The sequence below is a fragment of the Pecten maximus genome, chromosome 9 (genome assembly GCF_902652985.1).
Source record: "Pecten maximus chromosome 9, xPecMax1.1, whole genome shotgun sequence".
Lineage (NCBI taxonomy): Eukaryota > Metazoa > Mollusca > Bivalvia > Pectinida > Pectinidae > Pecten > Pecten maximus.
This window is the reverse complement of record NC_047023.1, coordinates 13,328,798-13,353,717: the sequence shown is the minus strand read 5'-3', so window position 1 is coordinate 13,353,717 and position 24,920 is coordinate 13,328,798. Positions and strand designations below refer to the sequence as shown.

General features: G+C 36.3%; 3 protein-coding genes across 4 annotated transcripts; 1 reads left to right on the top strand and 2 right to left on the bottom strand.

Annotated features, from left to right (window-relative positions):
* LOC117335119 lies at positions 1-7,420 on the bottom strand. Its single transcript, XM_033895043.1, has 5 exons — positions 4,063-7,420; positions 3,691-3,759; positions 1,512-1,595; positions 961-1,008; positions 1-95 (listed from the first exon to the last, which is right to left on the bottom strand). The coding sequence occupies exon 1, from the start codon at positions 7,014-7,016 to the stop codon at positions 5,928-5,930; it is 1,089 nt and encodes a 362-aa protein (XP_033750934.1). The 5' UTR covers positions 7,017-7,420; the 3' UTR covers positions 1-95; positions 961-1,008; positions 1,512-1,595; positions 3,691-3,759; positions 4,063-5,927.
* On the bottom strand, positions 6,635-15,237 carry LOC117335118. Of its 2 annotated transcripts, none has more exons than XM_033895041.1 (3): positions 15,190-15,237; positions 9,674-10,333; positions 6,635-9,041 (listed from the first exon to the last, which is right to left on the bottom strand). In XM_033895041.1, exons 2-3 carry the CDS (start codon positions 10,221-10,223, stop codon positions 7,462-7,464), a joined length of 2,130 nt encoding a protein of 709 aa, XP_033750932.1. In that variant the 5' UTR covers positions 10,224-10,333; positions 15,190-15,237; the 3' UTR covers positions 6,635-7,461. The 2 variants fall into 2 exon arrangements, with proteins under 2 accessions (XP_033750932.1, XP_033750933.1); XM_033895042.1 differs by having other exon boundaries at positions 9,674-10,336; positions 15,190-15,228.
* LOC117333890 (another transcription unit protein-like) lies at positions 15,238-24,574 on the top strand. Its single transcript, XM_033893307.1, has 4 exons — positions 15,238-15,268; positions 19,398-19,414; positions 23,797-23,856; positions 24,119-24,574. Exons 1-4 carry the CDS (start codon positions 15,238-15,240, stop codon positions 24,572-24,574), a joined length of 564 nt encoding a protein of 187 aa, XP_033749198.1.
* The last annotated feature ends 346 nt before the right edge of the window (positions 24,575-24,920 follow it).

Here is a 24,920-nt window from a genome sequence, read left to right as displayed (position 1 = left end):
AATCTGTCTTCACTGATCATGAATAGAGGGCAGAATTTTTGTCGCATGATCATCTGATCCGCTTCGTCCGTATCAGGAGAGGTCTTTCTTTCGATCTGAAAAAGAACATGAATATGTATAATACCAAGTCTATGAATTCCTTTACATATAACATTACATACCAGCCCTTATTTCTATGACTGGAAATTCCTATTATTGTAAGGGACAATTTGACCATACCTGATCTGTACATACGACAATGAATTAGGCTCATCTAACCAAAGATTTAATTTGTGTGCATAGAATTGATATATCCAGGTGTTAATAAGAAAAATTTAACAAAATAGGTTTTGAGGGAATCCTATAAAAAGTGTTCACCACGATATGGTCCTAATTTTGTTTTATTATGTTTGATCTTTTCTCTTTTTTTCTGTTGATTATATATATATCTGTTAGTTATTTACTAAAGATTGATGGGTATAAGTAAATGGATTGTGTTTACTATAAAACACCCTATTGACTGGCCCCAAGCAATCAGAACATCGGACTGCAGTAGATGAAAAAATCTGTCCTACTATGAAATTGTGAAGTTAATTGACTATTAAAACAGAATTGAAATCCTAATATTCTGGGCTTTGATGACAGACAAATGGAACACAAGCTTGCTTTGGGAATATGTCCATGGGAGGCTCCAGAAATCAAGAAAATCTATGCATGGTGGCCATGGGTGCTTGTCAATGAGAAAACACAGCCTATTATTATAATTACATTGTTTGAATTAAAACCATTTCTATGGGTAAAACCTAGAGAGTTCTCCATTTGACTGAAATAGCCCTTTACATATCACATCCTATTTGGCTGCATACCTGTTCAGAATTACAAGTCTACAGCTCATAAAGAACGTAGTATAAACTTGAAATGTGTGAATTCAAGTATTCAATTACGTATGTATTACATCTATGATCCATGATGATAACCTACCTTCTGAGCATGTTTGCTGCATGGCTTTTGTCATCAGTTCAATGGCATCTAATAATAAACAAGGACAGTTGAAAGCGTTATTTCTAAACTATCTTCATCTTCATAGCATCCACCGAGACAGACTTTCCCAGTATTACCCAATACATGTATACAGAATACATGTACCCATTACAACTTTATCATGAATCACATGGCATCATATAAGATTACTCAAACATATATACATGCATATTATCATTTAGTTCACTTAACTTTATCAAAGGTGTGCCCATAGCAATTGGCAAAAACACAAATATGTATTTCATAACCTGTATCTATCAGGCAATAAGTGAACATCAGGCAATAAGTGAACAGTCTTAAAATAAATGTTAAATTTTCTGACCATAATTCATCATGTCTATTCACTTCTGAATCAAAAAACTCTGAAAATGCATTCTAAGCATGGTTTAGTATTTTAACAATGAATATAACATTAAAACAAAGTCATGTATTTTACAAGTAATATTGCAGAAATAAATGACCTTGACCCCTAACTATCCTCTTATATATACCTCCATACTGTTGACAGGTGGCTTCAAAATCCATTGTTTCTTTTTTGGTTTCCTCAAAATCCTGTGTCATCAGTGCCATTTTGGCTGTAAATATAAAATAAAAATTTAATAATAAATGATAAAATAATAAACACAAGAGGCCCAGGGGCCTTAACGGTCATCTGACTCTAAATTAAAACCCTTATATTATTGTAGTATGCATTCTCTGTAGCAAGTATATAGTGGCACTGTTGGCCATGGTGGCCATCTTGGATTTCTGAACAACCCAATAAATAACAACACTTGGTGTGGACCATCTCAGGATCATTTCTGGTAAGTTAGAGCTGAATCCCACCGGTGGAATTCGAGAAAAAGTTTGAAATAGGTGTTGTTCAGGAAAACCATGATTGCGCAATCATGTTACAAAATGGCCGCCATTGCTGCCATGCCAAAGTTTTTACGAGGCCAAAAAAATAACAACACTTTGTTGGCCCTGCTTCCTTAACATCTTCACCAATTTCCAGCTCAATGGCACCAGTGGAACTGGAGAAGAAGCATAAAATGTGTTTTTCAAGATGGCTGTCATGGCAGCCATCTTGGATTTCTGGCCGACCCGATAAATAGCTACACTTGGTAAGGACCATCTCAGGATCATTTCTGGTAAGTTAGAGCTGAATTCCACCAGTGGAATTTGAGAAGAAGTTTGAAATAGGTGTTGTTCAGGAAAACCATGATTGCGCAATCATGTTACAAAATGGCCGCCATATTGCTGCCATGTCAAAGTTTTACGAGGCCAAAAAAATAACACTATGTTGGCTCGCCTTCCTTGACATCCTCATCCATTTCCAGCTCAAAGGCACCAATGAACCTGGAGAAGAAGTTTAAAATGTGTTTTTCAAGATGGTGGTTATGGTGGCCATCTTGGATTTCGGACCGACCCGAAAAATAACGAAAAATAACAACACTTGGTCGGGATCATATCAGGATCATTTCAGGCAAGTTTCAGCTCAATAGCACTGGTGGAAATTGAGAAGAAGTTTAAAATGTGTTTTTCAAGATGGCGGCTATGGCGGCCATCTTGGATTTCGGACTGATCTAAAAAATAACAACACTTGGTCGAGATCATATCAGGATCATTTCAGGTAAGTTTCAGCTCAATAGCACTGGTGAAACTTGAGAAGAAGTTTAAAATGTGTTTTTCAAGATGGCGGCTATGGCGGCCATCTTGGATTTCGGACCGACCCGAAAAATAACAACACTTGGTCGGGATCATATCAGGATCATCTCAGGCAAGTTTCAACTCAATAGCACTGGTGGAACTTGAGAAGAAGTTTAAAATGTGTTTTTCAAGATGGCGGCTATGGCGGCCATCTTGGATTTCGGACTGATCCGAAAAATAACAACACTTGGTCGGGATCATATCAGGATCATTTCAGGCAAGTTTCAGCTCAATAGCACTGGTGGAAGTTGAGAAGAAGTTTAAAATGTGTTTTTCAAGATGGCGGCTATGGCGGCCATCTTGGATTTCAGACTGATCTAAAAAATAACAACATTTGGTCGGGATCATTTCAGGATCATTTCTGGCAAGTTTCAGCCCAACAGCAGTGGTGGAACTTGAGAAGAAGTTTAAAATGTGTTTTCAAAATGGCGGCTATGGCGGCCATCTTGGATTTCGGACCAACCCGAAAAATAACAACACTTGGTCAGGACCATCTCAGGATCATTTCTGGCAAGTTTCATGTGAATCCTACTGGTGGAACTTGAGAAGAAGATTAAAATGTGAAAAGTTTACGGACGGCGCACGGCGCACGGCGGACGACGACGGACGAAGCACGATGGCTATAGGTCATCCTGACCCTTCGGGTCAGATGACCTAATAAACAAATTCAAATGTCATATACAGGTTTATAAATTATTTATCCATGGGGTGAATATTTAAAAGTGTGTTTTTCATAATCAATGATCATGACAATAAAGCCAAACAAAATTCATTTTTCTATCTTCCAACATTACTCATAGGTCTCCTTTCCTGGATATTCTGTTTGGTATAAGTCAATATATTCAGTGAGCCTAAATATAAGTGAATGTGAAATTGAAACTACCAAAACTTCGACAGCATGAAAACCTTCATTACCTTACATTATGTTTAAATTCATATACTAGTACTCTAGTCAGTGATGTGCTCAGAATGGCCACTTACATTTTAGAGAATGATTTTCCACCCAAATATCCCGAAAGGCATCTGCAACAGCTTTTTGTTCACGACCATCTGCAACATAGAATCCTGAGATACATGACACAGAATGGAGAGCCACCAGCTGCCAATTGCAAGCATGATGGTAGTTGTTGGCTAAAACAAATATACCACAAAGTCATAACCAATGAATATGCTTGCTTCAAATTATACAGAAAAAAGTACAATCTATGCCCATGATGCATAAATTACATATTGTTATGTCAAGCAAAGTGTAGTTTACAGAGGAACACAGACCCAGATACAATGTATGATATTTATAATAAGACTGAAAGTGTTCCTTACACGATAAACAAAATGTCCTGACGTAGCACTTACCAATAGCACTAAGGTCATCTTCTGAACTGCCATCCTTGGTATGTATAGACTCTTTGCCTCGTGTGTCACAGTTTGCCGTCCCCTAACTCCATCATCAGGATATCGTCAGATGTATCTACAAGCATGTCCTCATTGCTGAATGATTCAAATGCGGAGAGCTTGCAGGGGTTGGTCAACGTTGGTGATGCCTCCGGCGTTAGTACAGGAGAATCTGCAAGTCTCTGTGGAACTACAGCATCATCTTCAGTTGTCAAGTCAACAACTTCTTGTTCAGAGCTGTCAAACAATTTCCTGAAATTCAACTTAGCTGAACAATGGAGGAAGTCTTCTTCAATGATGGTAGCATTTTCCACCAATACTGGCAAAGTTGGTTCCAGATTATTCAGGAAATCTGTCTCTATCACAGAACATCTGATAGCCTTGAAATGACCAGGTTTTGATTTCAAACAATTTATCAGATCCTCTTTCTCATAATGCTGGCACAGGTCTTCAAAGGGAAAAAACTTCCTACCATTGATCACTAGGAATCGAAACATGCCATCATACAGTTCAGCTATTCCACCCCTAACGACATAATCTTCATTTAGGTCAGGATCAATTCTGCTTTCCTGTTGGTCATCACTGTTACTATCTTCAATGTCACTGTTGGCTGTAACCAGATCATTGTTTGTTGAATGAGCACTATTGTCAATGATAGTAGTGGAATCTGAACTCATATTACTTGAGTGAGCACAAGATTGATATGTTCCTGAATTTTCAAAATCTTTCGGAAGTGAAGAGGAAGAAAGTCTGCTCTTGTCACATTCCACATCACTCTCGGGTTCTGGTTCATCCATGTAAGGTATGGTAGCATCACTGTCATCTGACAAGTCACTCCTGTCACCACTTCTCACGGCTAGTCGTCCTCTCATCTTCTTCAGCATCATTCTTTTCTTCTGCTTGTTACTGGGGTCTCCACCATTCCTTGAGGATATTTTGGGGACTTTCAAACAGTTCTCTGATTCTAACAGATGAATTGCTTCTAGCAAGATTCTAGGAGTCTGTATTTTCTCGAGTTTCTGTATTTCCCAAATCTGGTGACTCTTTCACTTCTCTGTCAAATATCACTTGACATGTTATAATTTCAACATCCTTTTCTGTCGTGCCCGTTTCCACATCAACTACTACATCCTTTTCTGATTTCAGCTCGTCTTGCCTGGTTTCAATCTCATCAGAGTGTTTCGTTGTTTCTATGGAATCATTTGATGACCATGGCAACACACACTTCAAATCATGACAGGATTTGACACCATAGAAAAAATGATAAAGCCGCTTTGCATCATTCACATGGATAATTCCAATGTGGCAGACAAGACTCTTCCTTAGCAATTGTTCTTTCATCAAGTAATCACCGATACTAGTGCGTAAGGACCCGGGTAACTCCACATAAGGAATGTTGAGATCCCGCTCTTTGGCAACATATACTTGCTTAAAAAGTTTTGAAAGGAATACTCCCCTCTTTTTGTTCTTTTCTGCAATATCAATAAAACATTTGTTTAGAAGTTCACGCACCACAAAATACTTCCCCGACAAGCAGGTAATACACATAAGTTTTGATCCATGAAATTCCACGGGAAAGAACAGATCATTGACAATATTGATGTCAAAAGTATCCTTTGGTTTATGACTGACATTTATAACTTCTACATCTCCCTCACTTTCATCATGGATTTCGATCTTGTCATTTGAGACTACCCTGCCTGTTACTGGACTGTCCGTTTGTACACCAGTCAAACTCTCTGTGACTGTATCATCTGTGTTTCCGACTGCAGACACTTCAGTGATAGGTTCAGTGTCACAGACTATACTGACTGAGTTGCTCTCCTTTACGATGATTGGGCTATCCATGGTATTATAGTTGATGTACTTTCACCCTCTCTGGAGACAATAGAGCTATTGTTATTCATATTGTCATTAACACTTCCACCATACTTCTCCATACATTCCAATTCTGTTTCTGCAGACTGTTGTCCGGATACAGCTTTTCCCAAACCTTCCATATCAAAGCCCTTGTTTAAATTTCTTTTCCCTGATTCCTTCTCTTTCTCTGGACCCTGTTTTACCATTGCTGTATCAGTTTCATTTGACTTACTATCCAAATTCTTCAAAGATGTTGGTGGAAAGGAAATTCTTCGCAATTCCAAACGAAGAGACTTTGTCCTTTCTTGACATTTTTCAATTTCTGATTTCTTCTTTTCTTTGCTTTTTTCCATACAAGGTCCTTTTGAATTGTTGCTTTCCTCCTCACTTTTGTTGACAAATCCTTCTGGATCTTCAGTCTCGCTCTGGGATTCAGCCACATTTGTCTCTTTGGTTTTCATCAACCAGGGTCTTTTAGAGACTCTAACTTTCCTCAGTCTAGCTGATCTTACAATCTTAGGTAAATCATCATCTGTGGCCACTTCAGTTTCCAAAGCTTTGTCTTTGTGCATTTCTGTTGCAGATGTATTGACACTTGATGAGGAACTGGAATGATGAGACGGCTCTTTTGAAGATAGTGTATTTCTAGAGTCAGATATTGATGCGTTGTATGTATTGGGTAACACAACAAAACCGCCACTAGATTTTTCACAATACTCACCAGCATCCTTTGACTTATCATCCATAACACAGGATTTTGCAACAACTGAATTCTGTTCTTGGACATTCTTATCAATAGTTCTGACAGATTTTGAACAACTGCCATAAGAATCCAGCTCTTTCTCTTTAGAAAGCCTCCTTCTCTTTGCATCTGGTGTAATTGGCTGGGAGTCCAGCAACACTGCTGATTTCCTTCGCTTTCGTCCAGAAGAAATTTTGGAAACCACTTCCTTTAATTTATCTGCTAGATGGTGAGGATCATTTGGCTTTTCTGTATTGTGTGTGTTCTTATCAGCAACCGATAACTTATCTGGACAGTCTAGGGAAGATTCCATATGTTGAGACTGTTTTTCGTTGTGATCCGTTTCTATGTTGGATGTAGTTGGTAAAGATGATTTCAGAAGTGTAGACTTATTTGTGTAGCTGTTATCACCGTCAAAGGCAACACTGCATTGAACAGTTTCATTATTTGTGTCTTTATCCTCTGTATATACCAACGATTCATTACCTTTCTCCACTACTGAGATTAAAGGATCTTGACTTTCCAGTCTCTCTGCTGCTGAATAACCAGAGACATGATGCTCTTCTGGTACAGAGCTAACACAATCAAGCAATGGCCTTTTTGCTGGTTTTTCCTTTACACCATTTGATTTTTTGTTCTTGCTGGCATTACTCTTAACCTTTTCTCGAAGACGAGATTTCAAAGCAAATGGTAGTCTGATTCGGAGAGGAGTGACTTTCTTTTCCTTAACAACTATTTTAGAATCAGAATCATGTTCACTAGATTTCCTCTTGTGTGTTTTCACTTGATCTTGACTTGCAGTATCTTTTCCTACGTTTGGTTCCGAGTGAATTAGACACCAGATTCACATTCAGTTCCTGTGGCTGTATCACAATGTCACTAACATGTGGACGAGACAATGAAAATGTGTCCAGTATACAAATGTTGCTCTCTTCCTGGGAATTTCCTAGGTGATCTGCAGAATTAGAAGATGAATTACCTGCGGATGAATTTACAGAGCCACTTTGTAACACAACTGGAACAGTTGATTGCTTTTGTAAAGATGCTGAATGGTTTGTGGAAAGAACTGTCAAAGCTGGCGGCTGAAACTGTTGACTTGACTGTAAACCTACTGGCTTTATATAAGTCATAGGAGCAAGCATCAAAGGTGGCATTGGGCGATTTGTAGTACAATGAACTTGCTGAATCGCCTGAGCATTTGTTGATGTGATTGTTGGCGCAGCCTGAGGATGATTTATGCTATCTTGTGAGCAATTTCTGTCAACTTCTTTGGCAACGTTTTGGCTCAAATTGGATTCTATAGCTGACGATGAAAACTGCTGAGTAATACTGCTGCCAACTTTAGTAGATGACAAGGTATTAATAGATGTTGCTGCCTGAGAATGAGACTGATCACTTGAGATTTTATTGTTGCCACTTCTACCAGAAAATATGTCTGGCTCCGTTTCACACCAAGTACGAGACTCTGGGAGACTGTCGGAACTAAGAGGAGATAACTGTGACTGAAAGGAACTAAATATTCTACTGATTTCACCTTCTAATCGTTTTCCCTTTGTCCCCTTTTTCTCATGACTGAGTTTACTAGGCCTCTTGATGAGGTGAGAACTAGATTTTGTCTGTGTATTTTCCTGATCACTTCTTTCTGTTCTATTAGTTTGTGTGTCACTGTCCACATCAAAGATATAGTCGTATTTCACCTCCTCGTCTACTGAAGGGGGTTTGTACCAACGTCCAAATATGCTGTTTGAAAGAGTTCCATTTGCCTGGGAACTCTGGGTTTCTTCATCACTATCCTTGTTTATTGAGTTAGTATTTTCGAAACTTGATGCCTGGTGAAAATTTGTTTCATTACAATTGGTAGATACACTCAAGTTTGGAACTTGACCTCCATGAAGAGCTGCAGTGTGAATTTGATCGTGGTAACTTCTATTTCCATCTGCGGTTAAGGTATAAGGTAATCCTGGCCTATAACCAACATTCCCTGGCTGACTAGTCCATGGACCTGAGAAATGTTCCATCGGCCGGATAAGTGTCCCGTCAGCCTTCATAAGTGGAGGTGGAAACCAAATGGGACGACTGTTGATGCTGACTGGCATCCTCATCCCAGAATTAGACAGGTGTTGTGATGTGTTGGGTTGGAGGTTGGAGTGGAGATGACCTCTGACCTGTAGACCAGAAGGAGGTACTTGGTGTGAAACTGTCTGTGATGTTTCCATATAGGATAATGGGGATGGGCCCCTTGGAGTCGAGTCCATGGAAACTCGCTGATTTGCTGGAGAAATACATTGATTAATTGGTGATGAAGGCCCTTGTGGTCCATTCACTAATTCCTGTAGGCCTGTAAATCAAAAAAGAAAAATATATTAACTGCTATAGCTAGATATAAAGATGATTTTGATGTGTCACAAAGGATACCATACACTCATCCCACATAAACCAATCTGACTGAACAATCATACAATTACCTGCAATGTATAGTAATAAGTAATTATGTAATTACTATACAGAGTACACATTTTTTTCAGTCATAGACTCTACTTCACCCAGAAATTGGTCTCAAGCTCTCAACAAATTAAATTGTCTACTTAGAACTGTATCGTGTACAGTGTAAATTTTTCTTATAATAAGGTTACCGATACTAAAAATAATTACTCTCAATTACTATTATATTCAAACTTCTTCTAGTCTCATCAGTCATTACTGAAGACAACATGTAAATTAGATTTTATTTATTTTAGATTTCTGATTCTTTTAATTTATTTCCTTGTGTTTTTCAACACATAGATCTTATATTACGAATGAATATATTCAATTCCATCAATCTTAAATTTCTAAGATTACCTAGCTTCAGATCAGTTTTTCTAAAATCATCAATGATCACGATGGATTTTTGCATTTGATTAACTCATTAATATTTCTTGTTATCAGATCAGCCGATAAAATCACCTGAACACTGATGTAGGCTATTACCTTCAATGGGGTTTGAACTTGGTCTGCTGTGAACAGGTGGCTCGTACAGCCTGGGATTCATCATGCTCTGTGGAATACCGTTCCTCGCCATACCCTGTGGGGTATTGCTTCTCATCATACCCTGCGGGATACTGTGCCTCATCATACCCTGTGGGGTATTGTGCCTCACGATGCCCTGTGGGGTATTGTGCCTCAACATGCCCTGTGGGGCATTGTTCCTCACCATGCCCTGTGGGGCATTGTTCCTCACCATGCCCTGTGGGGTACTGTTCCTCACCATGCTCGGTGAGGTACTGCACCTCATGTTGTGTTGGCCATGGTTTAACATGTGGTAAGGCGGTGCTGGCACTCTGGGCCTTGAACCAGTCTGTATAAATCTCGGTCTCATGTTTCTTTGAGGAGCTTGACCTCGTGGCCTGAGGTTAAATGCCTGGAAGTCTGCTAATGTAGGACCTGATGATTCATCTTGGATTTTCATTCGTATCTGTTGATACCACATCCACTCTGGGGAGCCTGGGTGTGGAAAGGAAGCCATGTTATAGATATCCATGTGCTGGTGATGTTGCGTAGTGTACAGATTCAGTGGCTGCAGAATTCTGTCCAGTGTTGAAATCACTTTCTAATCTGGTTTGATCCACATTTTCTCCATTTGTGCAGAATCTGCTGCACAAGAAAAGAATATGTTAACATTTGATAAAATTTTGATGCAGACAAAGCAAATGTAGAATATAAGTGGTTGTTTTGCTGCAGAAGGAGTGAAAAAGAGGGATGATTTTTTGGTTTGTTTATATAATTACAAATCAATACCATTGTTGCTGTATTCAAATCTGCATTTCAAAATTTCAGTGTTCATGCATAGATATTCAGCATATATACATCATGATCACCAGTACCGACAGTGTACATACACTGCTTCTCACAAAAATCACAAAACGTAGATGATGCAATAAATTATTAATAATTATTCATCCCACTAAATCTAAAAGATTAATTAGATGTAGAGGATATTGAATGGTTTCCCATTTAATATAATATTTCATGTGTATGACAGAATATTGATATTTTCATGAGTGCGAACTGCCGAAGCACAAGTGAAAAAAATTATCAAAATATTATGTCATTCTCACTTGTGAAAATATCGATATTATGATACTTGTGAATTGTGAAATATATGTTATATTAGTGTTTCCCACAGGATAGAAGGGCATGGTATCAAAGTAGAAAAAGGGGCACCTTCAGAGAGAAAAAGGGGCACTGCCAGTATCACGCTTATTTCTGTGATATATATATATATTTTTTTTTATATAAAAGGGCATGTATTTAAGGATAAAAATCTGATGAACTATGATTTAATATATATATAATCATATATAATGTATGAGAGTGTATGTAGCCCAAATCAGTTTCTGAAGATACTGATTATCATTTTATAATAATTACAAAATTCTATTTAAAATTGTTATATATAATGCACTGTATATGACCTAATTAGGGTGTCTCCCCTAATCAGGTATAAAAAGATTTAAGTAGCAGCCTAAAACTAGCAAATTTGTAGAAACTGTATTCACACAACAAATTGATATTTAAATCAAAGCAATATGTTAAAATTCATGAAATTTTGTCTGAAAACTGAATTAACTTCACAGTAAACAAAAAATACATAATAAATCAGATCAAAATTGCTCAACATTAGGAACAGGGTGTTGAAAATCAATATGAAATATAGATTTAGTTTCATCTTAATGTCATTAGCGGAAGCCGCAATGTCATTCTAAGCACTTCATAGTCTGCCTTTTACTTCTAATTGCTGCCCAAAATGTTGCCTTATGTTAGTTGGTCACTTGCAAAGGTGTGAAAATCAGTCAGGAATGGACCTGATCTGGGGTAGGGGCTCTGTTGTGCCCTCCATGGTTGAGTGCACACAACACTGTCCCAATTTACAGACTAATTATAGTGTCCAGGGGGTCCTTGCCAATGCCATTTATGTTATTTACATTGTATACGTACAGGCCTGGGGCTGGGGTTTGAGAAGGGCAGAGCTTATATATTAATTATCATGACTAGAGAAAAACAAAATGGTGGCCAAGAAAATTTATACAAAAAAGGCATGTAGGAAATAAATAAAAGATATTCAGATTGAAAATAAGAGCACAGTGCTCTGCAAAAAGGGCAAAATAATTATATACCAATTTTTTTTATCTATATTTGCTTCAATTGGAAAAATCAGCAAGTTTCAATTACGTGAATACAAAGATTCGCTCTGACTGGTCAAAAAACGAAAAACATATTTTCACTACAAAATCTTATATTTTCACTGCAAAATCCGATATTTTCACTGCTCATCACTGCAGTGAAAATCAAGTTTTAGTTGTTTGATAAATTTCTATATTTCACTGGCAAAAATGCAATAAACTGAAACTTTTGGAGGATAACAATAGGGTAAAGACACAGCTTTTGGTATTGTATAAAAAATATACAACAGCCTATTTTTGCTTTCAAACATGTACAATAGACCTTATATTCGCAGTGTCCAATGCTTTAATCTAGATGTAGAATTCTGCCAAAAGAGAATGGTGGTATAATGCCTTAACAACAGTTTTTGTCATAAATTTGAGAATGGCCGTGAACAAGATGCGTGCCTGTGGGTGTGTGCGTGTTTTGTGAAGCTGTGGTATGTTTCTTGTTTTGTGAACGGAACTGATGTTGACTTTAATGCGCATCCACTAAAGATCAGAAATTTAGTAATAGTTGCCTCTTCAAATCTTATGCCCTATATGTATATAGCTACCTGTAATGAGGCTGTATGCCGAAAAAATCTGCATGACAAGAGAACAGTGGACATGGTATATCTCTGGATGTCCTTGTATGTGATCAGGAAGGTGTGGTTGGTAGTTGTAGTTTTATCCTCTATCAACAGTCAACACAATATGGCCTGAAGTTGCCTTCTTTAATATTAAAATAGTAGGAGTGTAACTATATTGATTTATATTTATTTGCCTAAAGTTAAACATAGTGGTCTAATTATATTGAATTAGTAGCATCTTAAATTACATATACTCCAAGGAAAAGGAAAAAGTTGCCAGAAATTTCGCTGTTGCCAATCAGGCAAGTATGTCCTGGCAGTCACCATCAATTCATTTGCACCAATTATATATTGCAAAAACCAAATTCTACTGGCCTACTGGCTTTTTTTTACCTTTCTTCTGGAATTCCAGTACTGGTTTTCACTTTAAATTTAAAGTCTGCATATATATAGAGAATACATCATGGTCAGTGTCTTCAAATATAAGCTGTATTTTGGCGAGGGTAAAGAAAGACAAACGTGGCGAGCCACTTTTGTCTTTCTGTCCCGAGCCAAAAATACAGCTTATATTTTAAGACACTGACCATGTATTCTATTTATCCTGTAACAATAAAAATAAAATCATCAAAAATAGTCATTTTGAAGTGAAACAGTGTCAAAAATGACAGTAATATTCTCGCCTTTTAAACGTAGTTTCACTTTGAAGTAGGTCAGTCGAACTGACTAAGATTCCAAAATACAGCTGTTTTCCGTCACTGCCGTATACAGCAAAAATATATACGATGGGTGTATTCTGACAATGCGGTGGCAGTTGCAGGATAAATATAGTTTATATGCGTTCAAAATTCCTTGGTATTATAGATTATGGCATATGGTGTTTATATCATTGCTTACAAAACTGTTATTGTTAAGAATGTTAACCCTATCAAACATGAGTTGACAATACAGTATACAATTAATTTAATAATGTTGTTGCTGCTGGTGGTAGACAGTATCCCCTCTTTATCTCAATTATTTGTATTTTCTTAGAATTCCAAACAATAATTGGAATATTTCTCAAGAACAAATGCTGCATTATTGTTGGTTTTTTTTACTGATGTAAGAAGAAATGTATCTAAGGGTTAGCTCCCTTTTATTCTTTATTAATGCTGATTGAGCTGGGTACAATCACAAGCCTTGTCAATGATACTATCCGATACATATTCATGTATATATCTTATTGGATGAACAACTAGCTTTTATCCTATTTTCTTCTCTCGATGTGTCATTTTGGTTGGTTTTAGGAAGCTTCTATGAGTATGTTTCAGAGTATGGGATAAATTATTTTGCACCGAATTTTTGTTATAATTAAAGACAGGCTATATATCTATACTACTTGTAATAACTGTGTAGTGATATAGGCCTAAATCAACAGGTTCTTGTGGCTTTATATATATATCTTTTAGTTTATTCAAAAGCCAATCTACTTGTTTCTTTTGTTTTATACTAGGGATATATTGGTGGCCATATCGTTTGTAAGATGAGTGTTAACCAGTTTTTAGCAATATGCTTACAATTAAGTTACACACTTCTTGGAATTTTCTATTAGGCAGAATAAAATATGTTTGTTCAAATCGTTGAGTCTCAGAATGGGGTATTAAATTTGACATGCATTCTTTAATATTTTGATGTGACATACCATATATCATTATATGATATATCAATCATTCATACACATTGCATGTTTTTGAGTCCAGAGAAGAGAATTGATATATATCCTGGTCTGAAAAATAAACTGAACTGAAGAAAAACTACAAGCATCTTTTAAATTTAAATTTCTACTGGCTTAATTGCATTTTACATCTACATCTATATAAAACACTGATCTGTCTAACTTGACAATTACTCTGCGTTGTGCAGAGGTGCTCTTGTAACATTTGCTGTATGATGTACATGTGTAGCTGTACATGAATAGTGTGTGGATATTGATGTACAATGATCATGAGTGCAAGTGTGTATACATGTGCGTTGGTGAGGGTGTGTGTGTGCATGGTTGTGATCAATTAGAAAGTTTGTGTAGAGAGGCCTAGCTGTTTTGAAAGCCTGTAGGCTTTCTACCTCTGCGACACTAGCTGGAAGCGAGTTCCAAGCAGTTGTTCTACGAAAGAAGCTCTATTTGAATGTGTTTTAAAACGAATGAACAATACTTAGTGCATTTAGTGCATCTAGGGTAAATGATCAAAAGCAATTTAAGAGATTTGTTAAGTATGTTTTATGATTGTTACGTGAGAGAGAAGTTGATCGGTTAGACGTGTACACCAATTCAAATTTGGGTGTACATGCATGTCATGGGGCCCGGAGTGTTTACGCGATTGCAGAGGAGTGTCAACGGGCACTTCAGTTGGTCTCTTGTTTCATGTATAGCATTTATGATTTGAAATAGAAATAACACGATCCACAATTCAGCTCTAAATTCAGTATATACATGTGCCCTATATATAATCACCATATTCAAGAGCATAGTTTCCAATGTCACTGGACACCCCAAATAGTTAGGTCTATTGTCGACAGTTTGACTAGACGAAAAACCCGTCTAGTTAGCTTCGGTTATGAATACATTTGTTTACAGACCTTCAAAAAAGACGGTATGAACAGTCACGAGACTATTATGTACATGTTGTTTACACGAGATATGCTTCACGTGAAGCGTGCTATGTTTAAATAGGAAACTCACCAGTGTCACCAACCCGAGTCGCGTGTTCTGTCAGAAATCATAACAAAGATGGCGGGAATACGCGTCATGCGCAGTGAAGGTAATTTGAAGCTTACCCATGCCTGGCATCGCGATGCTAGGATTTTCGGCCAGAGGGAGGGGTTCGACACACAGTAATGACAGAACGTCTGATATTGAAGGCTGTTATTTCATCGTCAACTTGCAACTTAAATTCTAACTTATTTAACATTGGATTAATGAGCGTAAATTTTCCTAATATTGTATACACATTTACCTTTTGATATTACTGATAGATATAGCTTAAATACATGGTGTCACGGCCAGGTGAAACTCGGCTAGCTTATTCAGCAGACAGTATCCACGTCACATAACAAAAAATATTTTAAAAAAACTTACACGCAACAAGGATTGTTAAGGTACTTAATGAGTCCATAAGTATAAGCGATTAATAAAGATATCTGTATAAAGTTGTAATTAAACAGATTTTTTGGTCATGTTTATATAAGGCTTATTTTTTTCAGTTGGAAAGCAGTTTCAAATGATACAAGTTAATTATTTCAATGGTCATCAAAACGGTATTATCATACATATTCTATTGACCCTGTTTGTCTTAATGGCATACTTGTAGCCAGCATATAGGAGCCCCCTCTTCCATTCTCCAGAGAATCCACATATACAAAAAAATGTATCTGTAGATGGCCATATATAGTAAAGTGTGAAGTGATAGATTTGAAATTTACCAAATACAGGCAGGTGATGACTTACCTAGAACTGACTTGGTGGTCACACATGTTGCAAAATTAATTAACTATAATTTAAATATATGCCTTGATCCGCCTATGATGCGATAATTAGAGGCAGGAACCGACTGTAGACAGAGAGAGGAGTTAATAAAGAAATTGAAAATGAAATTGAGATTAGATCGAGATTTGACGCACGACCAAGCGGACGACCTATAGGACAGACAGCAAACTAACCATTTAGGAACGACAGATTCAGCAATAAACAATCAACCAATCAATTTGAGCCTTACATGTACAAATGTTGACATAGTGGAATGGTGTTAAATTAAAATGTTTGGTAGATTGAAATGAACCATTTAAACGTGACCACAGGTAAACACCCCAGTAATAATTACGCCAGGTAAGAGAGACACTGCATAAACTTACTGTAAATGGACCCCTGGAGTGAATTTTTCAGAGAAAGGATGTGGGAACTGGACTGGCCGGTTCATTCTCACTTAGCCAACATTCTGAAATTTACCTGTATTACCTGACCAAATGTCAACTTTTACACCTGATTGAGTTTCAGCTATAGTCTGTCCTTATTTTCCATGATGAAAACATATGAAAATGACAAGTTTAATATGACTTTAAAAAATAAAATATTTAAATGCATTGACGTGTTCAATTGATTATAATGAATCTTACATGTTAGCAGTGGATACTTAAAATACATTGTATATCCAATTTTATCAAATCCACATATGTAATGAACCCGTCATCTCAAGAGTGTAAATTGTTCTTTCAGTAAGATATGTATTAACAGTAATAGTAATTTTTTTTTTTGACAAAATGACGGATTCAGAAAAGAAACCAAATAACATTTATTCCGTGCATACCAGTAATTATAACATACATAATCTCCAATTAGTTGTTTGTTAATCACCATGTTGCTTATAAAGCTTGTTTATAGAATTGATAGATATAATTAAATATTGTTTGTATTAATTACATTCAACGTTGTTTTATCATTCGGTTCATTCTCACTTAGCCAACATTCTGAAATTTACCTGTTTTACCTGGCCAAATGTCAACTTTTACATATGAGTGAGTTTCAGCTATAGTCTGTTCTTATTTTCCATGATGAAAACATATGAATATGACAAGTTAAATATGACTTTAAAAAAATAAAATATTAAAGTGGGACAAAGAAAAATCCGAAGACCTGTTCTTTGGAAGAAATTTCAGCTCGCCCCGCAGGAACCATCAGCATCAGCATCAGAAACAAGTCAAAATGGTACACCTGATGTAACAAAGCTCCTTGGTGGTTGTCAGAATTGCAAAATGCTTACGCTAACATTTTAGAGCATTCAGGACATAAAAGATCAAAGCCAAATTTATGCATTTTATATACAAAATTTGCAAGATATATGTATGTATATATGAGAGGTTGAAGCAAATTCTAAATAGCAAACAAAACGTAGATTTGATATCCAACGGTTTACACAAAATATGGGAAAAATAAAAATAAATCCAAATAATTTCAAAATTAGTTGTCAAATAAAAAAGATGCCAGATATATATACTAATATAGACTTAAAAACTTAATATAGACTTAAAAGTGTTTCGATAAGTTTAAAATGAGCTTTGATACAAAAACGTTAAGTCCTTAACCCAGGAAACTTAAATTAAAAGAAAAAAAAATAGAATAATTCAATAATATTTTTTTTTTAATTTTACTCTACTAAATGATTATTAACTTGATTCCGGTTTGACGTCCTCCACCTCTCTTGTCTTGATTAATCAGTCTATTTGGTATTGTACCTTCAAAATAGAGCAAATTATTTTCTAAATTCTCCTAGTTTTCTTCTGTTTTCTCTTCTACCATTCCCTTTTACAATACATATTTATTTTATGCAATTCAGATTATCTTTTGTATACTAAACAGATTAAATATGTCTCAAGTACACGTATTTGCTTTTTTACAGTTAGACGTACATGTAAAACCATTTCAGGTAAAAGTAGATTTCAATTGATTTCAATTGATTTCACGAGGAAAAGGGGTATCTGAAAGCTCTTTTACACATGTCAGACAATCTAACAGCTATATTCAGATACGTGCTGAATGTAAACTATATAGCATTGTTAGATCTCCTATCCCTTAAAATGTATTATCTTATATTAGATATGTTATCACGATAATATGCCGAAACACAATACAAAATAGAATTATAATTTAATTCATTCCATTATAACAATTATACACAACGAGAAAAACTTTTTTTTTTCAAATATGTGTGTGTGTATTTCGGCACAAATTGCATGAAACTTGTCGAAAAAATAATCTGATACTTTCTCAATTAAGAAAAGTAAAATAAGTGCCTGGATCATCTATTGTTAAACGTACATGTAGTGAATGAGCGAATAGTGAAAATTGGAGATAATATCTCATTTACATATTTAAATTGCTCATTTAAATATGATTGAAAATTTGGGCATAGTAACATTTAACATTTTTTTCTGGGGTCTCATCTAGCCCACCATCCTCCCTTTGGGCCCATTCCTATAAAGGACTACTTACAACCGGAAACCAGGGTGAAGTCTGATTTACATATTTGTTACTGTTATTCTTAAAATGAATTATAAAACATTAACCAAAAGAACAGGTCTGGAGTTATATATGCGCATAGAGTACAAAATTCACTATTGGAATTTTCCTCACTACATGACAGTTGGTAAGATGCAGAAATGAATCAATACTTTTAAGGAAATCGTTTGCTTTCAAACGTTAGGTGAACGTTACTATACGTATGTTTAGGAATGTTATTGAATATAATGAAACACAGCTTTCTGACCGCAGATAGACACAGAAATCTAATTTTCAAATGTACAGATTTTGATATTATCATATGTACCCTTGTCTGATCTTCAATGAAATAAGTAAATTAATGTATTTTTAAATCATAAGGTTTGCACACCAACGCTGTCACGAATGTTTTGCCTTATATATCAAGACTGCTAAGTAGTGGGATTAACGTCTCCAGACGAGACCAAGTGTGATTTGAACACTGTTCCCTGGTAGTTAAGCTTATGAACTCTGACCCCTATCTGAGAGAGTGTCCTAGGCTCGGCTATAACAGGAACAAGGACATAAATCCTCGTCAATCAACCCCTATCTGAGTATAATGATAATCGTTATAATTCCAACTTTTAACTTAACTCCAGAACACATGTCGTGCTATGTTATGACCACCGGTACAGTTGAAAGATTCATTTGTATTACATGTAAATTCAATTCGACTTTACTGGAACTTGTATCATGAGCTACAACTGCATTTTTATATATAAATGTATTTTACCTACACATACCGCCATGAAAACATCACCCATTGTCGCAATGATCATCCCAAAACGTCGTGTTACGGTAACGCGACTTAAATACAAGGTTGATCTCAGGTTTTTGGTCTTGATTTCTTTCTTTTACAGCCCTTCCCGCAGGAAAGGTATTGCTTTGCCCAATGGACAATGGTTATATACGTATGGTTATTGAACACATATTCGGACATTATGTAAACGTGTTCCAAGCGTGCAGAATAAGGTAAAGTCAACACAAATTATCATTCTAAATGCTGTACAAGGCTCGTCGTTTCAAGAAAACAGGACAACGTAACTATTCGCACATCGTTAAATGACGGGCTTAAACAATACGGTACTCATTCACCCCTCATTGCATTTCTCTGCATACACATACAAAATAACTTGGCTACGCACATGGTATTACCACCAAAATTATTCAAACTGATATCATTTTGTTATCTATGCTGAAACACACTAGTTCGTTCATTTATTTCACCAGCAGTTTTATATTATAAACACCAGCATTTAAACTATGCCGTTTATCTTTTTTAAAGATATTTCTTGTTTAAGTCTAACTGTGTATCCATGGCTCTATGTTTTGATGCCAGATTATAGGTAGTGTGAAGTTGCTGTGTTGATAACATTAATATTCGATATCAACTGGAAGTCTTTTAATTTAAGAGACATTAAGTTTTAATGTCTATTTTTAGTAACAACGGTGAAACACAAGCTATACCTCCCACTAGGCGACATCATTGGGCCGAGATTCACCGGATGCAATTTGTGTATGTTGGTGTTATCTGGACCATTGACATGTACAGTATCAATTAATTTTGTCGAGGGGGGCTTCAACCACTGCTCCCTAAGGTATAGTTTACACTGAAGGGGAAACACACCGTGTGTCTGTGGTCTACAGTGTAGTGAAGGGACAAGTCATGAATGTGTTTGTGGACAAACACCTCTGTCTTGGTACATACAAATGTATTGCTTTATATCATCAAATGATAAGAATCAATTGAAGAATTAATGAAAATAAAATACATAAAGTTATATATAATATATGTGACATAAAGTTTTAAATAGCAAATTTATTGTATGTGGTTCACAGATAATCAGTATCACACGTACATTACATTATTTAATTCCATACTACTAATATTCCATATAATTTGCATCAGAATAATTGTATCACAATTAGAAAGCATAACTTGAAAGGTATATAAAAATAAAATGTTTTGGGAGCCTAACATATAACATATATAACATAACACATTTGTAAACAATATTTGTATTATAATACAAGTTTACTACAAGTTGTGAGTGAAATATAACAGGAGATATATATACTTTTGATTATTATTTAAGTCCTAGTATTGTTGTCAAGGGAAATATCAGTTAAATGTGCAAATCAAAAGATATCATGCAAGAATGTAGCGTATAATCTGTCGAAACCAGATATCCATGGTTGATAAATGGCAATATATGAAATATGAAAGTTTGCATCAAAATATTGTGACGGGGATCAAACCACAAACACATGTTAATACACTATTTACTCAAACATATCCAGCATAATCCAACATAGCAACACATAGGCACCTCGAATTTGAACTCCCCGAGCTCTCTCTCACTCTTCCTTATATACTAAAGTCTGTCAGTCAACGATTGCCCGATCGGGCAAACGTGTCCTGAACTGACCTTATGATATATCTTGACCAAATCCTGTCGGAGCAGTCGGGCAAACTGCCGGAGCAGTCGGGCAAACTGTCGGAGCAGGCGGTCCGTTGACCTAGATATGTGGATACACATTAGGGATGAGTATATGATGACCATAGGTAATATAGACAGAGGAGCCATAAAGAACCCCCAGAGTGATCTCCCGAAGCCATGGGGCAATAAATCCCAAACAGTGTCAAACGTAGACCAGTAGCCACGGATCAAGGTAATTAAAACGTTATCAGTGAATGACCGGTGTATTACGCTGCCTAAAATCTCACGGTCGGCATGTACATAATTAAGTCGGGTAATGTAGGGCAAATAGGGCACCCCATCTAATTACTCGTGGTCAACATAAACCTGAACTACTAAAGCTACTAACACTAACATTTCTAACTAAATACAATAGAATAACGAAATATACTACAGGTATATATATATAACAAACAAAAGTTTTTTTTAGCGTTTTCACAGCTCTTGCTGCTCTTCAGGAAAGTCCATATAGTAAGAGTTAGGGGCTAATTTATTTTTTTCTATCAATACTAACCAGCGCAGACGCCTATGCTATATATATATATATATATATTAATTCTACATCAATAAATCCTAAGATTAATAATGAACGATATGTTATAAGTTTGCTGTAGAGATTTAATAGGCGGTGGTTTGCCTCGACAACCAAAAACACTGAATCTCGGTCTTTAAACGTTGTACACATGTACATATACGGCCTAACTATTTCAATATGAACGAATTTTACAATGCAGATACTCAAAATGTCCACGATAACGTACAAACACATTAACATCATTTGGACGACGACAGCTATAGAAATAACAATAATCAGATATGATACAAGAAAATAATTTTAGGTTGTAATCCTATAATACTGTGATACATCATAATAACCTTTGTAGCAATTGTTCAAAACAGATCAGTCGTTGGTGATCAATTATTGATTTTCTTCAGTTATCGATTTTTAATTGATGATGGAATTTAATCGGTTATTCGGTTACTAATTGACCGAGGATCGGTTGATTGTTGATCTACGGTTGCCGAGTGCGCGGAAACATTTGGAACTTTATAGCTGAGAAAGTCGTAAGGGATGCACTGTAAAAGATCGTTTACAGTTGCGATGTTGGTTGTACCAGATCTGCGTGCGCAAGTTATGCACATTAGTCATGCTAGTTCGCACATATTAAATTTATCTTCAAGATTCTGAAGGCAGTAATTTGATTTGTTAATCGTAAAGGTTACCTGGATGTCGTCAGATCCTCTTTGAAACGGAATGATAATAAGGATCTGAATTAGATTGTGTCATTACATTTAATGAATAGCAAGATCTCATCAGCGATATTTTCAATAAATTTCAGATTGTGTGTTTTGACCGGAAATGAATTTCATACCACTTTCCTGACTACGGCATCGTTAAGTATTGTTGTAACGACCAACCTCAATATTCAGCTTATGTGACGACATACGCATTTTCGATATTTCTTTCAGATTATGACTACCTATAGGTCTTTAAACTAAAACCCTCATTAATGTGTTTGTATAAAGAACATTTTGTAGATGTAACTATCTTATCGTTGCAATCTTGTTGGACAATTTCAAAAGGATTGTCAACGACACTTTGCCATATATACCCTAACCTCATTCTATATAATTCATCTCGTATACTATCAGACTATTCACTCCCTTTCTCAAGAATTTCTTGGTAACAAGCGTTTAGAATACAGTTATTCGAATTTCTTAATTTAAACCAACACTTAATTATCTTCAATTTCCTAATAGTGGTCATCGAAAATCTCCCTAGTTCCCGATATATCTTTTTTGCCGTGCATTTTTAAACTCCCAGTAATCTCTTACGAAAACCTAAATGTAGTTTTTTTTTATCCCTGGTGATTTATGAAATCCCCACACTTCACTTCCGTAGTTTAAAAAACATCAAATACATGTAGCTCTGTTTCAATATTAAAAACGTTTTGCTTACATAAATTAGCTACTGCAAAAAGTGATTTTTTACCCTGTTAAGAACTCTTATCTTATGCTTTTCTAAATTAACCATTGAAATTCAATAATGTACCCAAGTCATTGAAATCACTCACAGTTTCTATTTCTAGTTCACAGCCATTGTAAAACCATACCTCATCATCTCGTAGTTTAACGCCGTTTCTGAAAGCTAGCTCTTTTGTTTTTTCAGTATTTACAGTTAGGTTCCATTTTTCAGTATACGTAAGTAGTGTATCTAACATTTTTTGTAAACCTTCTGCAGTTTCTGCTTAAAGTACCACATCATCTGCGGACATCAATAATAATAGATTGATAGATTGTAATTCAATTGTAGGACAATCATGGGTTTAAAAACTCATCTCGCAATCATTTACGTACATAGAAAACATTAAAGGTGACAAAATTTCTCCTTGGAATAAACCGTTCTTACAATTGAAAAAAAAATCTGACATCTTATTGTCATATTTTACACAACATTTAACATCATTATACAGTGAACGGTTATAGTTTTGAATTCATCAATGTTACGTTTTATACTGTGTTTACAGTGAGGTGCACCTGTGGGGTGACTATAGGGCATTGAGTGTATCGGGAAACGTGGCGCGAGGTGCACGTGCTTTACCTGTGATACAGGTAAGTTCTACAGGCAGTACAGGTGTACTGGGTACGTGGGTCATTCGAGCTTTTGCAGCGCACCTCGACAGGCGCTATATTGACCCCCCCCCCCCCCCCCCCCCCCCCCCCGCCCAAATCTATGTTGGAAAGAGAAGTTTTTCTTGTCTTGTTTTCTGTGTTACAGGTCTGTAACCCGGACAAGGATGTGGTAAAGACGTCAGGATTATCAAGGACTATTATGGCGGTATCGTGTGTGCTTTACGGACATTGTTGTGATTTTTGTTGTGAAAATGAGTGCCTAGTAAATAGCGTCAGCTGCAGTAAGTGGTAATCTGAACACAGTGTGTTGAGTTTTATTTGATAAATAATTGATGTTCGTTTGAACTGGTAAATTAGAACATAAAGCATTTTCCCTTCTACTCCGTCTTTGATAAGTTTAAACCATAAGTTCAGCCTATTTACAAAGTCGAATGCTTTCCTGTAATCAATAAAACAACAGTCCACAGTCGGCAGAACGACAGGCCAATAAAAGGACGAATAGTGATAGGTCAGCAACGCCACAGTCGGCAGAACGACAGGCCAATAAAAGGACGAATAGTGATAGGTCAGCAACGCCACAGTCGGCAGAACGACAGGCCGATAAAAGGACGAATAGTGATAGGTCAGCAACGCCACAGTCGGCAGAACGACAGGCCGATAAAAGGACGAATAGTGATAGGTCAGCAACGCCACAGTCGGCAGAACGACAGGCCGATAAAAGGACGAATAGTGATAGGTCAGCAACGCCACAGTCGGCAGAACGACAGGCCAATAAAAGGACGAATAGTGATAGGTCAGCAACGCCACAGTCGGCAGAACGACAGGCCGATAAAAGGACGAATAGTGATAGGTCAGCAACGCCACAGTCGGCAGAACGACGGGCCAATAAAATGAGCAAAACAGCTGTCATTCAGGAAGGTTGATAGTATGTCCCTAATTACTGTTTTTATTCATTTACGGCAATCATGTCATCTTTGTGTATTGCATCCATTAATATTAATGGTTTAAGAGAAAAAAACAAAACGACACGAGTTCTTTTCATGGTTATCTAAAAAGAAATTTAACATAATAGCAATACAAGAAACGCATTGTACAGATGCAGATGAGTATGTTTGGGGTAACGAATGGAAGGATATGGGAGGAAAGGATAGTGTATGGAATAGCGGTACTTCTTCATCTAGAGGAGTAGCAATAGTAACTCAATTTACATCGAATATAACTGTTTCTGAATCAAATAGAGACGTAGAAGGAAGAATATTAGAATGCTGT